The 16,452-nt window shown below is 40.6% G+C and overlaps 1 protein-coding gene across 1 annotated transcript in view; it reads left to right on the top strand.

The window, feature by feature from the left end:
- Positions 1-13,355: 13,355 nt before the first annotated feature.
- Positions 13,356-16,452, top strand: part of LOC146673247 (butyrophilin-like protein 2) — a 45,096-nt gene continuing 41,999 nt past the window's right edge. The window contains exons 1-2 of the mRNA XM_085402638.1: positions 13,356-13,425; positions 15,484-15,826. Of these exons, the coding sequence (XP_085258764.1) occupies positions 13,356-13,425; positions 15,484-15,826 (413 nt within the window). The remainder of the gene's footprint in view (positions 13,426-15,483; positions 15,827-16,452) is intronic.

Below are 16,452 nucleotides of genomic sequence, written 5' to 3'. Positions count from 1 at the left end.
TAACTCTCTGTTTACATCTCTAATTAAGTCTCACATGTGTCAGCTTTCTTTTAATAGATAAGAAATTATGGATTTAAACTGATACATGACCAGAATTGTAATATTTCTGACTGAGGCAAAACTTTCCAGATTCCAATCAAATTGAATCGGATCCTGTATCGAATCAAAATGATTCTACAAATCAGTAACGATGCAGCCGTACTCAGCTTCCTAAGCATTTTCCCTTTCCAGTTCACAATCAATCCCACTCCAAGGTCAAAAATATGTATAGGACAATTGGCCTCATCTAATATTTTGTATGAACCTGTCCAGCTGTCCAGTGATTAAATGACAAGTAGATGGAGGCAGGACTCCACAGCAGGGGCATACTCCATAATGTGCTGTGCGTTATCATATGTATATTGTATATATTGCTCACTTATTGTATTTACCAACATCAAGGAGTTATGAGCAAAGAAAGGCCACACCATAGTGCATGTTTAAATAGGGAAAGTTTATTGATCAAAATGTATTACGCAAATACGCATTACATTTTTTCAGCCCCCCAATCGAGTAAACAAAACCAATTACATGTTCAAAGCAACGGAACGGTGGCCCAATATCGGAGAGAACTCCACTCTTGAGTGAGCAGTGATGATTGAGCAGTCCGTTTTATTTTGCAGATTCAAGCTGCTCTTCAAAATATTCGCCACCAGATGTCACCGGAGAGGACTGTGTTGAAAAGCTTCGAGTAATGAACCATTTTTCAATACAAGCTTCAGTGCTTCGGAAAGCTTCATTTGGCCATCACTAGTTTTAAGTTACCTTTGTTCTTTATTTCAACTGTTAATTTGTATGGTTTAGAACTTAGCTTACCTACCTCTCTTCCAGAAACAAAAGGAGGAAATGCAGTTTTACTTCCTGCTTTATAGCTTCTGGGTTCATCTGAGTGCAGAAAGGGAAGAACTCTTGTAATTTAATAGTTTATTTTAGAGGGTTTATGAAGAAATAGATTTATTGTTGTAATATGTATTGATTACACCACAGAGATTATGTTGCCAGTAAACTCCAGGCCTCGAGGGCCGGTGTCCTGAGGGTTTTAGATGTGTCCTTGATCCATCACAGCTGATTCAAATGGCTAAATGACCTCCTCAACATGTCCTGTAGTTCTCCAGAGGCCTGGTAATGAACTAATCATTTGATTCAGGTGTGCTGACCCAGGGTGAGATCTAAAACCTGCAGGACACTGGCCCTCGAGGTCTGGAGTTCAACATCTGTGGGTTAAGTGGACTATTTAAGCAGAAGAACCCAGGTGTTTGAGAACAAAGGTTCAGGTCAGTGTAGCTGTGTGCAGTTTGACCTTAATTTCTGTTGATTTAAGTTCAGTTATGTTCATTTGAACTGAGTTAATTATAGAGTTGAGTTTTTTTATTTGTTTCTTTGTAAATATTGTTTGGGTCACAAAATGGTGAATAAATCACTTGCTACACTGGACACCATCAGTCTCCTGCACTTCTTTGACCGCTTAAGTCAAGTCTTTCCACAAGACATTCAGCAAGAAAATTACAAAGCAGAAAGCAAGCAAAGCAAAACCCCAGGGTGTACAGCCTTAAGCAAAGACAGCAGAACAACACAGAGAACAACAGCAGAGGGGAAAAAGTGCTGGGGTGTCCTCTGGTCCCCTAAAATACAGGGACCAGTATCCCCGCCCCCTGCTGCTGAGTAACTTTTCCACCCGTCCAAACACAGCTGCAGGGATCAGGTAGCGGCCAAGGTCTTGGCCAAAGGCCAGTCAGGACTCTGGCTACCCCTTGCTCTGCCTTATCACAATAGGTCATGACACGGTAAATGTGTCAGATTTATGACACAGTATCAGATTTATCTGTTCAGGAAAGCGGTGCAGGAGTCAGGTGAAACGTTGGACAACTATCACACCAGGCTTCTAGCCAAAAACTGTGAGTTTGCAGAAATCAAAACACAAATTATCCAAAGCTGTACATCATCACAGCTGCGTAGAAAAGCACTCAGAGAACCTGATTTAACGTTGGATGATCTATTAAATCATGGGCGTGCATGTGAGTTGTCTGAATTGCAAGCTATGGAAGCTGACAAGACAGCTGCAGTTAATAAAGTACAGCACAAAACAGGACGTGACACCATGGCTATAAACAAATGGACACCCTCATGGCAGCCGAATAACCGCTGTCGAAACTGTGGAGGCAGATATCTTCATGAGCAAGGCTGCCCAGCCAAAGACAAAATCTGCTTTGGATTTTGGAAAAACAAGACAAACCAGTTAGGTGTTCCTTCTTTGTCATTAAAGGAGGAGGTTTCAATATTTTGAGTTTTGAAACCTCAAAAGCCTTGGGACTCCTCCATATTGTCACTGCGGTCTCTTCTCAGTCTCAACGTTCTGTTGCAGACAAGCTAGTAGAACAACACCCAGAACTTTTCCAGGGAATTAGAAAACTCAAAGATTTACAAGTGAAACTGCACATAAACACAGATGTAAAATCAACCTGTCAATGACACAGACGTGTTCCTTTTCATTTACGTCAAAAAGTGGAGGACGAACTTCAGAAATTAGAAGCTGATTACATTATTGAAAAGGTTACGGGACCAACACCGTGGGTTTCACCCACTGCCAAAACCAAAGAATCCGGATGACGTACGGATATGTGTGGACATGAGACAAGCAAACACTGCAATCGAACAAGAACGACACGTCACGCCCACGATTGATGATGTAATCCATGAGCTGAATGGATCTACGGTGTTCTCAAAACTTGATCTCAGGGCAGGATACCACCAACTTGAATTACACCCTGACAGCCGCTACATTACGACGTTCACTACTCATCTGGGACTTCGGCGCTATAAAAGACTGAGCTTTGGAGTCTCTTCTGCAGCTGAAGTGTTCCAAAATGCTATTTATCACACGCTGCAAGGACTGAACGGAGTCAAAAATCTCAGTGATGACATTATAGTCTTTGGCAGGTACCAGGCTGATCATGACAGCAATCTTACAGCTCTCTTTAAGCAACTATCAGAGTCAGGTCTTACTCTGAATCGAGAGAAGTGTGAATTTAATAAAACGAAATTTGAGTTTTTTGGTTTCATCTTCTCTGCAGGTGGTGTTTCAGCAGATCCTAAAAAGGTTGCAGCAGTTCAACACGCTCCCAACCCCAAAACACCTGCTGACATCAGAAGTCTCCTTGGCATGGCCAATTACTGCTCAAGGTTCATCAGAGACTTCTCATCGATCTCTGAGCCACTGTGCAGGCTCACACACAAGGACACCCCTTGGACATGGGGTCAAGACCAAGAAACTGCGTTGCAGGCACTCAAGGTCAGTCTCACAAGCGACACGACGATGTACTTCTATCCCAGCAGACAGACTGAACTGATAGTTGATGCTAGTTCAGTAGGACTGGGCGCCATTCTCTGTCAAAAAGATGAAAAGGGGATGAAGCACATTATTGCATATGCAAGCAGAGCACTGAGTGATGTGGAAACGAGATACTCGCAGACTGAGAAAGAAGCACTCGCCATTGTGTGGAGTTGTGAACATTTCTATTTGTATGTTTATGGACATCCATTCACACTGGTGACCGATCACAAGGCACTCAAAATCATCTGGAATAACCCAAGACCAAAACCACCTGCCAGAATAGAAAGATGGGGACTGAGACTTCAGCCATATAATTTCAGAGTGGAATACAGAAAAGGTGCTGATAATCCAGCTGACTTTATGTCACGTCATCCAGTGCCAACACAGGAGAATGAAAGTGCTCGTCCATGTAAGGTTGCAGAAGAGTATGTCAATTTCTTCTCTTATCACTCCACCCCAAAAGCCATGACACTTCGCGAGATAAAAACAGAGACTCTGAAAGACCAGGTTCTGCAGAAAGTCATCGGTCACATCAGGAACAACACGTGGCATCTAACAGATAAATCCCAGCATGCTGACATTTTGAAATCATTCAAACATGTTCAAAGTGAACTAACAGTAGCCGACTCATCTGACTTCATACTCAGAGGCACGAGGATAGTCATTCCAACTGTCCTACAAGAAAGAGCAATACAACTGGCACACGAAGGGCACCAGGGTATCGTCAAGACCAAAGCGCTGCTACGTACCAAAGTATGGTTTCCAGAGATCGATCAGAAAGCAGAATCTGCAGTTCAAAACTGTCTGCCATGCCAAGCTAGCACACCTGTCACACACACTGACCCTCTGCAGATGTCACCATTACCCGAAACGCCCTGGCACAGTGTCAGTGCAGACTTTTATGTAGTGATGGGACGTTCTGTATCGAGGCTTCGGAGCGTGTGTCGAGTAATGGAGGGGGCGGAGGAGCTGAAAATGATGACGTCCGAAGCCTCGCTGCCCGGCTGTACCACGTGACTGGTTCATGAAGCGGTTCGAATTTTTTCCGCGAGCTATGACAGCGATATAAACCCCTCAGACTTCATTCAAAATGTGGGTGTTTGATGGAGAGTTGTGGTTAGTGAGAGTTTGGAGACAGTTTGGAGGTTTATGAGAGTGAAGAGAGAAAGTCAGGAGAGAATGGAGCCAGCTAAGAAGAGGAGGATGTCCTCCCCTGTGTGGGAACATTTTGAGCTTATATCTCCCAACAAGGTATGTGAATTTCCACAGAAGATGTATTTTCATAATACTGATGGTGCAATAAAACCTATGTTAGGCTGTCTGTACTTTTGTACAAGGTGAGGTGTTTGCTATGTGCCAGGGAGCTGGGATATAACAACAACACCTCATCCATGCTTAGGCACTACAGAGCTTTGCATGAGAATAAGGGGAACACCGATTGTGGAGCAAGACCAGGTGAGCCATCAAATGCAATGATAATATAGCATGCTGTAATGTTACTAAATGATATAACAATATTATACAGCTGTTATAATTTACGTGTGTGATATTTATATTTGTGCTTTGTTTTTATTGTCTTTCCATACTGCCAGCATAAATATACACAGTATACTGCCATCACTACAATATACATGTTTTACACACTCCTTTTGTTGTTGACATTTACAGGCTGTGTGCAAAATGCCACACTCTTCAAATTCATGCCAGCTATTATTTTTACGTCCAGTAGGTGTCCTGCTAGAGCAAATGAAGCTTCATGAAGCTTCATTTGCTCTAGCAAATGCTTCATTTGCACAACAAAAGGCCACCCTGGAATGTGCAGTTTTGTCTCACAGCAAAATGCCACAGATGCCACAAGCAATGAGGGAGCATGCAATTGGCATGCTGACAGCAGGAATGTCAACCAGATCTGTCGCCCGTGCAGGGCAGATGGCAGCTGAGAATGTCCCAGTTCTTGCATGGCCAGCATACTCACCGGACATGTCACCCATTGAGCATGTTCGGGATGTGCTTGACCGGCGTATACGACAGCGTGTACCAGTTCCCACGAATATCCAACAACCTCGCACAGCCATTGAAGTGGAGTGGACCAACATTCCACAGGCCACAATTGACAATCTGATAGACTCCATGCGACGATGTGTTGCACTGCATGAGGCAAATGGTGGTCACACCAGATACTGACCGGTTCTGGGTCCCCAGACCCCCAATAGCGCAAAAATCTGCACATTCCAGGGTGGCCTTTTGTTGTGGGCAGTCTGAGGTACACCTGTGCACTACTCATGATGTCAGATCAGCATCCTGATGTGGCACACCTGTGAGGTGGGATGGATTATCTCAATATAGCAGATGTGCCCACTACCACACATTTGGACTGATTTGTGACCACTGTTTGGGAGGGATGGTTATATTGTGTATCTGGAATGAATTTTAGGTCTCTACGTCCATCCCATGGGGAATGGGAGCAGTAACAAAGGTGTTGCGTTTATATTTTTGTTGAGTGTATGTGTGCACGCCATATAAACATTGGAAGGTGTGATGGAAAAATGAATACATTTAATAAAGAAACGATATTGAACAATAAATAGAATATTTTAAAGTAGTGACTGTAAATTAAACTAAAGTGAATCAACGGGTGGTGAGGTGTGGAGCTTACCATGTGTGGCATGCCATCACACCCAGTCATTGACAAAGTGTTCTCCATGTTTGGAATCCCAAGGACAGTAAAAACTGACAATGGTCCTCCTTTTAACAGTGAGGCTTTCTCACAGTTTGCAGACTACCTAGGATTTCATCATTGCAAAATCACACCTTGTTGGCCTCAATGCCATTGCTGAGAGATTTATGAGAACCCTAGGCAAAGCACTGAGAGATGCCTAGACGCAAGGCACACCATGGAAACAGCAACTAAACATCTTTCTTCGTGAGTACAGATCTACACCTCATAGCACAACAGCGAGCTCACCAGCTGAAATACTGTTTCAACACCAGCTATACACCAAGCTCCCTTTCGTTAACACCACTCCACGGAAGTGTTCAGATGCTGAAGTGAGAGCAAGGGATGATAGTGCAAAGATCAAGATGAAGGTGATCGCAGATGCAACTTGTCACACCAGACCACACTCACTAAGTCTGGGTGACACAGTGCTGCATCGCCACCCCAAGCACAACAAATTATCCACACCATACAATGCAAAACCCTACAAAGTGACTAAGGTTAAGGGTTCTGAAATTACAGCTACAAGGGATGGACACTCGATTGTCAGGAATGCCTCATTCTTCAAGAAAATCAGACATGGTCTTGAAGCTGCCCCACCTGGACGGCATGTCGACCCCGCCTTAACAGACAAGCCCAGATACCCCGTCAGATCAAACAGACGCGTACCTATGCATCTGTCTGATTACATCAGATCTAAGACTTGAATATCTGAGTGACCAGTTAAAGGTTATGCTGCGTGTAACATGTTTGTTGTTCCTGAATCTAACACTGTAACCAGTATTATAGTGTTGAATGTTGATAGTGTTTAGTCAGAGATCTGCGCAAATGCAGTGCTGTTTAAGTGATGTTTAGGTGTGGAGAAACTCAAGTAATAAGAACGTTCAGTAATTTTATTTGGTGAAAAAAGGAGACAACAGAAAACGGTAGATGAACAAGTTAGTGCTGCAGACTGTGTTGCCGCTGCAAGCCTGAGAATTAAAGAATGGAACTGAGAAATACGGAAGGTCATCATTGATGTTTGAGGCATGCAAACATTACAGTACTCAATTACTCTACGTTACCGTGTTTTACTTACACTTTTCAGTTGTAGCTGCTGACAATAAATAATATTGTTTGAATAATTAATGATTTTAGTACAAGATACTGGTCAGTATAGATACCTATTTCTCAAATATTTTAATTCAATTTTAAATAAAAATATTAAGTATATTTAAAGAAGGTATTCTGTGAACCACATATACTGAATTTTTTGTCTGAGATAAATGTAAATAAATACCTTAATATAACACAAAAACATACGTTAATATTTTAGATATTTATTTCAACTTATCAAATTCAATAATTACTAAAATGATATTCATAGTTTTTATCATGCTTATCTAACTTATATTTATAGTGATATCTACTAAGCCTCTGAATTACTTTTTAGAGTACCAGCAATAAAGCTGAGTTTTTTCTGTTCATTTTTGCCTCCACGAGTCTGCATTTGGGGTCCTTTCTACCAGCTGCATACAGCAAACATGACGAAAGAACATGACCATAACGTGACACAGACTCTCCCTCCTCGGAGTACAACGCCATTGTTGTTGTTGTTTCACTGCTGTGTCTTTCCCCCCCTTCTTTTCTTCTGTCCTTCCATTTTTCAACTTTCTCCCCAACGTCTCTTTCTTTCTTCTTTTTCTGCTTCGTCCCCCCCGGTTATGCCCGTTGTGATTGTATTGACTCAAAATAAAAAATCCTAACACACACACACATTACACTTCTTTGTCTCTGTCACAGCTGGATTAAAGTCCACACTGACTCATGCAGCCTGATGTCTCCTTTACACGCACACTGGACCAATATGAAAAGAGTTGTTTGGCTTTAAACATATAAACCAGCTGAATTTTATTCGCCTTTATCACAAAGACAAACTGTTTAAATCCAAGTTAAGCCTCACCTGCCGAAACAAACAGAGACACAGACAAGCATCAAAGTGCAGCAGGGTGACAGTTACAGCAGACATTTCCGTGTGCTGTAGTTCTGCTGATCTGGCTCTTAGTTTCTTCTAAATGCCTCAGTCTTGTTGGTTTTGTGAAGTGTGGTTCACAGCACAGCGATCACGTGATCATGGAGTGCCGACAGATAGCCCACCTGCTGCTTGTGCAGGCAGGTGAACCGCGAGGATTCCCACCTGAATTAATCTTTTACTATCAAGGCTCCTATGACTCATTGGTCAGAGGGAGAGAGATCGGCACACTGCAGACTAAATTCATTCAAGTTCAAGTTTTCCCAACATAAAACGTCCATGTCCTTAAGCACGAAAACAAAAACAGGCTGAAGAAGTAATAACGCTGATCTCATTTTTTTTTATACTTTTGACATAAAATATTGTTAGTTGGTCTGTTTGACTCCATCCACACTCTGACCCGCACGCAGGCAGAAGCTGAAGGCTGTGGACTCAGGCTGATGTCCTCCACAGCAGAACAGAGAGTTTCTTCATCCTCTGAACCATTGCATGTCTGCTCCTGGTTTATGATATAAATTGGGTTAATTCTGCTTCATAAAAAAACAAACTTACAGAAAGTGCAGTTAAATGTATATCATCAGTTTCTGTGTGAAAGCAGCACAGCCCTTAAGCCTCACAGGCTGAGTGTGAAGACTTCTCCCACCTTGGAACTGAGCCAGATGAGCTTTCTTATGAAAACCTGACAACTTTCCAGGTAACTTGTAAGGAATTTAGCATTCGGGAGTTATTAGTTGATTTGATCTGACAGGACTCTTTAAAGCATTCCTGACTCACGCTGTTGCACATCCAGTCGAAATGTCACAGTCGTCTTGAGTGGGTGTAATGTGCTCCGGGCTGTTCGAATACAATAGAGACATACCCACAGATAGCCTTACATATAATTACATTTCAGATCCTGACTTGAGCTTTCTACATAAGCCAGAGACTTCCTTGGAAATCCTAAGTGTGACATTTACCATAAGAATGTTTCCATGATCGAGCCAATAACGTATTCTTGACAGAACATTGTATTCACGTATTTTATATTGTAGGATTTACATGTGAATTGAGGGTGAAATTGAATTAATTGAAAGTGGTGTCAGTGGAAAATTTTGATTTCATTTCTTTTTTCTTTTTGTAAAAACGACAACCATAAAGGGCAGCACGGTGGCACGGTGGTTAGCACTGTTGCCGCACAGCAAGAAGGTCCTGAGTTCAATTCCACCATCAGGCCGGGGTCTTTCTGTGTGGAGTTTGCATGTTCTCCCCGTGTTTGTGTGGGTTCTCTCCGGGTACTCCGGCTTCCTCCCACCATCCAAAGACATACAGCTTGTGGGGATAGGTTAATTGGATAATCCAAATTGTCACTAGGTGTGAATGAGTGTGAATGGTTGTCTGTCCTTGTGTGTTGGCCCTGCGACAGACTGGCGAACTGTCCAGGGTGTACCCTGCCTCTCGCCCTATGACAGCTGGGATAGGCTCCAGCGCCCCCCGTGACCCTGAAAAGGATAAGCAGAAGGGAATGGATGGATGGATGGACAACCATAAAGAGGTTAAATCAGTGTACTTCTTTTATTTGTATAAAATGAACTTCTTGCTTTTAACTTGAAGTGTTTTGACCTCTTGTGAGAAAACCATGGCTGGCACACTTTGTGTAAAACAGCAAACCAGCATCAGAGCATAGACATGTATTCTGCGAATCAAGAGAAAACTTTCAAATGAAAATCTTTTCTTACTGAAGTATAAACTGACCTTGCCACTGAGTTCTCATTTTCCTGACATTTAAATCTTTTAATGTTTTGCTGTTTGTTATTAAAGTTGATGCCATGGCAGGCAAGGAGGACATATTTGTCTTTACAGTTACATGTAACTTTTTTTTCTTCCTTTCATTTCATAATGCATAAACAATTATCCGTTTTCCACCTCAGAGACAAAACTTACAGACATCTTCATGTTTTCCTAGCCATGAAGGTGAGGAAAGTGTTTTCTTGTTTACTTCATTTAGTCTTAAAGCTGGTCCCTCTTAAAGAAATCTGACTTTTTACCTGCAAAAAAGCAGCAGGGTGAGTACACACAGTGGTGAATAAAAACGTGTGTTTTGTAGTTTGTCTTCTGCACTCTAGTTCCAACATGGTGTCACACTGTTACGGTGGTGGTATTCTGAGAGCACCGCTCTTCTCTTTTCCTGAGTCCTTATGAATTCTACAAGCCACCTTTGACCTCGATTAAAATGTCACTGAGCTCAAGAAAAGGTTAGGAAAACTGAATTATTGAAGTTTATGGAAAAATTAATTTCGTAGGGCACTAAAAGAACACTAAAATGATCAATTTAATGTTTCTTGTCAAAATGTAAACATAAGTCTTTCTAAAATTCCTGAATAAACTAGATAGATTAAATAGAGATTAAAACATGTGCTGCATTCCTCTGACTTTTTGGCCCTTTGTTTACTGATTTTCCTAGAAGTGCTATGAATTTTGGGTAATTCTCTTGGACAACATCAACAGAAATGCACGCCAACAGAAAATGTGCATAAACAGCTCAATGAGTCTGTCATTGGGCAGTTAAGATGTGACAGCAGGACGACCCTGATCAGAGGCTGAGGGTGATCATGTCTCTCTAAGTCAGAGTTCAAACCTGTTTATTTCTGCTTCACATCTGCACTCCTCAAACTCCACCATCTTTCCTGCTAAAGGAGTGAAACTGCTGACCTGATCATCCAGTGTTTAGTTACATGGAGATTCCAACAGATTCCAAGAGAAAAGTGTTGGATTCTAAAGACTTAGTGTTGTTTACACCTGTTTTATAGCTGCAGGTGTTTACCTCACACTGCACACCTGTTCATTATAGATTGTTTGTGTAATGATCCCAGATCAGATAAGAGTTGCATCAACTGTGTCTAAAAGGTCAACAGAGCACTTTGTCTTTATCTACACATGTATATACTTCATGTACCATGGTCTGCCTGAAGTATTTATGTCATGAATCACAGTCATTGTGTAAGATTCTGGATCAGAAATAAACTGATAGATGTGTTTCAAGTTAAAAAGTTTTAACAGATCTAATTTTATTTTCTTCTTCTCTATTATAAAAAATGTGTATGTATTTAAGAATGTTACCTGTATGAGAGGCAGTGTGAGTAAAGATCCAACAGGTGGCAGCAGAGAAGTTAACTCATCCTCCACCAAAACAATGTTTCCACATATTTTTTTATGTGTAATGTGTTTACCTATGTGGTATAAGTACTTATAGACTGTAGTATAGTACTGTAGAACTAATATTTTTATAAAAGACAAATATTACCAGTGTTCTAAGTATATTTATGACTTTGGTTGTACCTGCATTAACTCAGTCCTTTTTGGCCACTTAAAAATGTCTTTATGGTTACATTTATGTCATTTCTATGCCGTTGGGCAGATCACTCTTTAAAAATGCAGTTTTGATGCCAATAAGACTTTTTAAAAAACTATATAAGTAAAGGAATCCGAGCTTTAGGCGGGGACGCTCTATACTGACTGCTCGACATCGGCGGACAGATGGACTGTAATTGAACAACAGCAATTGAACCCGTGTGTATGTTCACATCTTCAGTTTGTTTATGTTACTTTACAGTAAACATATCAATTTACAGTCTATTTAGTTTAGATTTCACGTATTTCCAAATATCAAGGAATGTATCGAATTTTTCCTTTGATGGTTTATGATATAAGTTCTCTTAGGCAACTTCAGCAGAAATGCAGACTCACAGAAAGCTCGCTTAAACGGTTCGACAACACCGGCCGAGTGTGAACACATCCCTCACCCTGGAACTGAGCCAGAAGAGCTTTCTCATGAAAAATGAACAACCTTCCAGGTAGATTTCTTTTGGTTATGGAATTTATGCAATAATTTAGCCCCACCCATCACATTAAAAGCGTGTTTCAGGAAGATGTTCCCAATCATGTCTTTTTCATTTAGTAATCATTTTATTGTTGAAGAAATTGTTTAACATTTAAAAAATTAAAACTTCACTCCATCTTCTTTTTCTTTTGTTTTTAGCTTGTTGTTTATGACGTTCTTTTGTTAATTTTCCCATATAAAATCAAGCAAAGTGTATCTGACATTACAGACATCTGTTTATCCTTTGTCTCTGCTTATTTCTGCCTCACCTTATCTCGCCATGGTGGGATTCACCTTTCTGCCTGCATCCAAGTGGTGCCATGTAAGAAAACTTCACCCACATGATGCAAACAATATTCAGCCATTACCAAATTTCCCCTTGTGGGACAATTAAAGGATTATTCTATTCTTCTATTCTATTGTATTGTGTTCTATTCTATTCTAAGTAATAATAATGATAATCTGTGACAGCTCAGAGTCTTTGAAAGGTAATAAACAGATTCACTCAGATTCATTTTCAGCCATGAAACTAAGGAGAAGTGCTCTGCTTACATTATGAGATATGAAACCTGAGCGCCATCAGTAAGTCAGTTAGTGAGTAAAGTTTATTTATAAAGAGCTTTTCACAGACAAGCGGTTCAAAAGCCCTGTACAACAAATAAAAGGAAATAGGTAAAAAGCCATAAAAATAAAAAAGGCAAGTTCAGACACAATTAAACCTGTCAATATTTTTAAATGTTGTCAAACAAAAATGATTTTAGTCTTCTTTTTTGTGAAAAAGATAATTTATCTACACCAGTAAAACTATAATACTTTCGGCTTGGAGAGCCTGAAATAATGATTTTTTAAAGCATTTGTTCTCTGCCATAATGTTTGTGAGACGGAGGAAAAAAAATGTGCTTAACGGAAAACTTTGACCAATCTCCATGTGCACTCTTAACTGAGCATCACAGCCTTTATATAAAGCGCTGATGACTCTTAAAAGTAATGAATGGTCTAACGAATGGTCTATTAACGCTAAAGCTTTTATCTATTGTATATTCGTTAATATCAGTATTGTCCAAAACCAAATGACTGTTATTAAATATCTTTCTGCAATAAATCCAGATTATTCCTCTTTAATATAACTGAGTCCTAATTTTAATGTTTTAGTAAAAACAGGTGCAAATATTTTGGCGTCATTATTTAAAGACGCTCCAGTTTTTTTTAAATTTATGCGTCTTTGGTTCACAGCTATTGGAGGACTCCGGTCCAGCCCACCAACCGTCTCTCTGATTCATAAGTGTGGATTTACAGACCTGTTCTCTCACTCAGGGACTTTCAGCTTCATCTGAACCTCAAAGTTCATCTCATTTAGTCTCGTCTGGAGCTCAGATTCTGAGTTTAATACAGAAACACAGAAATGTCTGCTGGAACTTCATCACTCTGCTCCACTTTGCTATTTTTCAGCATCTTCATGTTTGTCTCTGCAGGTGAGATTGAACTAAATTGATTTGCTCTCTGAGATGACAAGAAGTACAGGAGGATTATTTTCATCTGGATTCAGTTTGTCTGTGTGTGTGAAGGAGACACGAGGCTGGGTGGACACTTAACATCTGTAATCCAGCTGTGACAGAGACAAAGTGTAATGTGTGTGTCAGTGTGATGTGTTGTAGTGTCAGGAGTCAGGATGCAGCTACAAAGCTTCTTGTTCAGTGTATACAAACAGCTGTAGCTCCATAAAGGCAGCATGCAGAGACTCACAGTGTTAGGATGCCTGGGTCGTTGACCCAGGGTTTTTGAGTTTATTATATTATTTATACTTTCTAGTTTTTGGTTTCTTTGAGTTCTGTCTTATGGCTTATGTCTCTGTCTTCTTTAGTTGCTCTGTCTCCCCTATCACCTGCATCCCCTTGTCTAGTTCGCGTATATATGTATCTTAAGTTCCTATATCCCCGTGTCCAGTCAGTGTTTGTGTCTGCCCTGTTCCCACGTCTCTGTTCCCTTTGTAGTGCCTGCATGTGAGTCTGTGTCTTTGTTCAGTCTGTGTTATGTGTTTCCTGTTTTACTTTGAAGGTCTCTGTCTTATCTCAGTGTGTTCAGGTTACGCTTATTTGGTCTCGTCAGTTCTGATTTGTCCCAGCTGTGTTTCCCTCCTGTTACTCATTCCCTGATTGCTCCCTCTGTGTATTTAAGCCCTGTGTTTCTCTGTGTCCGTGTCGCGATCTACCGTTTATTTTGCTGTGTGTTTTGTCAATCTGCTGGTGTTAGTTTGTTTTTTTGGGAGTTTTTCCAGTTATGTTATGTTTGCTTTCAGCATTAAAGCTGTTTTGGTTTAAGTTCTGTCTCCGGAGTCTGCACCTTGGGTCCTATTCCTGCCTGCACACAGCCACACCTAACACACAGTGTCTTATAATGAGAGGCTGCTTTCTCTCACATATTATGTTCACTTATTATCAGCACATGTTGTTGTTCTGTGGGAGCTAACATCTTGTAGTTTCTGACACTTTGCATGTTTAGCATGAGGCTAAAATTCCACCTCAGTGGGTCACTGGTGACCTGAGCTGTGTACTAGGAAGCCATGTCAACATCCAGTGTGTGTCTGAATTCATTTACACTGACAATCATGATAATCAGTCAGGATGTTGATAAAATTGTGATTGATCATCTATGAACAACATTAGAAATATAACAGTGAAATTAATATGAGGTCAGCAATTACAGTGAGTGTGTCCTCTTTAGGATCAGATATTAATACTTATAGATAAATCCACCTGTTGTAAATGTGTTTGCTGCTAACTGAAGATAAAAATAGAAAATCACAGATTAAAGGTGCATCTAAAATTCTATATTATTTACTATTTATCACTGATACTCGTTAGGGAAACAAATACATTAGATGCTGTTAACAACAAATAAAATTCATCACATACACAATCTTAAGGAGAACAACATGCAGTGAAATTCTTCCGTCCCAGACTTGGCCACGCCATCTCAGGGATTGATTTAGCATAGGGGGTCTAAACAGGACCCTTACTGGATATCGCCCCATGTGGGACTTGGACTTGTGACTTCTGCTCCAGAGGTGTACAGTCTTACAACTACACTTTCCAGCCATCGTGCAGTAAACCAGGACCTCCTACTGTTCACGTACAGACTTGTGACGCTATTTTCAGTCACATGTTTCATTCCTTATCATCTCCAGTCTGTAACTATGTTACCATAACAAGTTACCATGGCAAGTTGAGTGTGTGCGTGTGAAAGGGGTTGTGTTGGCAGCATAAGTTACCATGGCAATGCACTGCCATAAGTAGCGAACCACCTTCCTAGTTAAGAAAATCCTGTTAACCCTGAATTTACCTGAATAAACTCACACGATGCTTCATAGTACAGACCCCTGGAGTGTGTTAAGACGTTAATGTTAATGTCATCCAAAATGACTAAAATCTCAAATTTCATAGGAAATAAACACCATATTTAAAGTAAATAATTGTGATCATAATTGTACGTTGACCTTTAACCTCTCTGCTCTGTGTTGTTTCCTCTTTCAGGCCAGAAGAACATCACAGCTGAGTCTGGACAGGACGTCACTCTGACATGTCAAGCTCCAAACAACAACAACATAGTGGTAAAGTGGAGCAGAGCTGACTTGGAGCCAAAATATGTCCTTTCATACTGGAATGGTCACTTTGATCCAGCCAACCAGCATCCATCTTTTAAGAACCGGGTGGATCTGCGAGACAGACAGATGAAGGATGGAGACGTGTCTCTGATTCTGAAGAATGTGAACACTGCTGACACTGGAACATACGAGTGCCGTGTTAAAATAGCAGAAACGAATTCATGGAAATACATCACCATCAATCTGAGTGTTTCTCCAGGTGAGAGAGTAGAGTTGAGTGTGTGTATGAAAGGGGTTGTTCTGGCAACGCGTGACCAGTCACAAACGGGCAATTCATGATCAAAGGACTTTTCTTCCACAGGAAATGATCCCTATGAGTGACACCTACTCCAGAGATGTTACCACATGGTGGAGACGAGTGCACTTCATTTTTGACTCCTTTATTGAGAAACAGAGACTCTGTTCTGGGTATGTCTTGCAGTCTGGTTGATCTGTGGCACAACAACGGATTAGGGATGATCGACGACTGGGTCAAAAACACCCTGGACATATTTTATTGTTAGTTTGCCTTCCAAAGAAACAACATTAACTTATTTACAACATAACCATGTGATGCTGTTTTTGGTATAAAAAACAAACAAAAAACAAAACAAACAACAACAGGAAAAAAAACCTTTTAGTTATTTTACAACTTTTTTCTGCTGATGAAACATGCACTTCTTTTAGTGTCATTTTCACTGCTTTCATCAAATTTGGAGCATTAAAGTAGACTTCAACAGTTTTATAACCACTAGATAACTGTGAAATAATCACAGGTTCTCTTCAGTATTTTTAACAATTTTGTGCTTGACAACAATTGAACCTGTGCATATGTTCACAGCTTCACTTTTTTTATGTT

The sequence above is a fragment of the Rhamphochromis longiceps genome, linkage group LG3, assembly GCF_057381845.1.
Source record: "Rhamphochromis longiceps isolate RC_006_pf linkage group LG3, R_longiceps_female_GT1.1, whole genome shotgun sequence".
NCBI classification, from domain to species: Eukaryota; Metazoa; Chordata; class Actinopteri; order Cichliformes; family Cichlidae; genus Rhamphochromis; species Rhamphochromis longiceps.
This window is presented reverse-complemented; position numbering and strand designations above follow the sequence as displayed.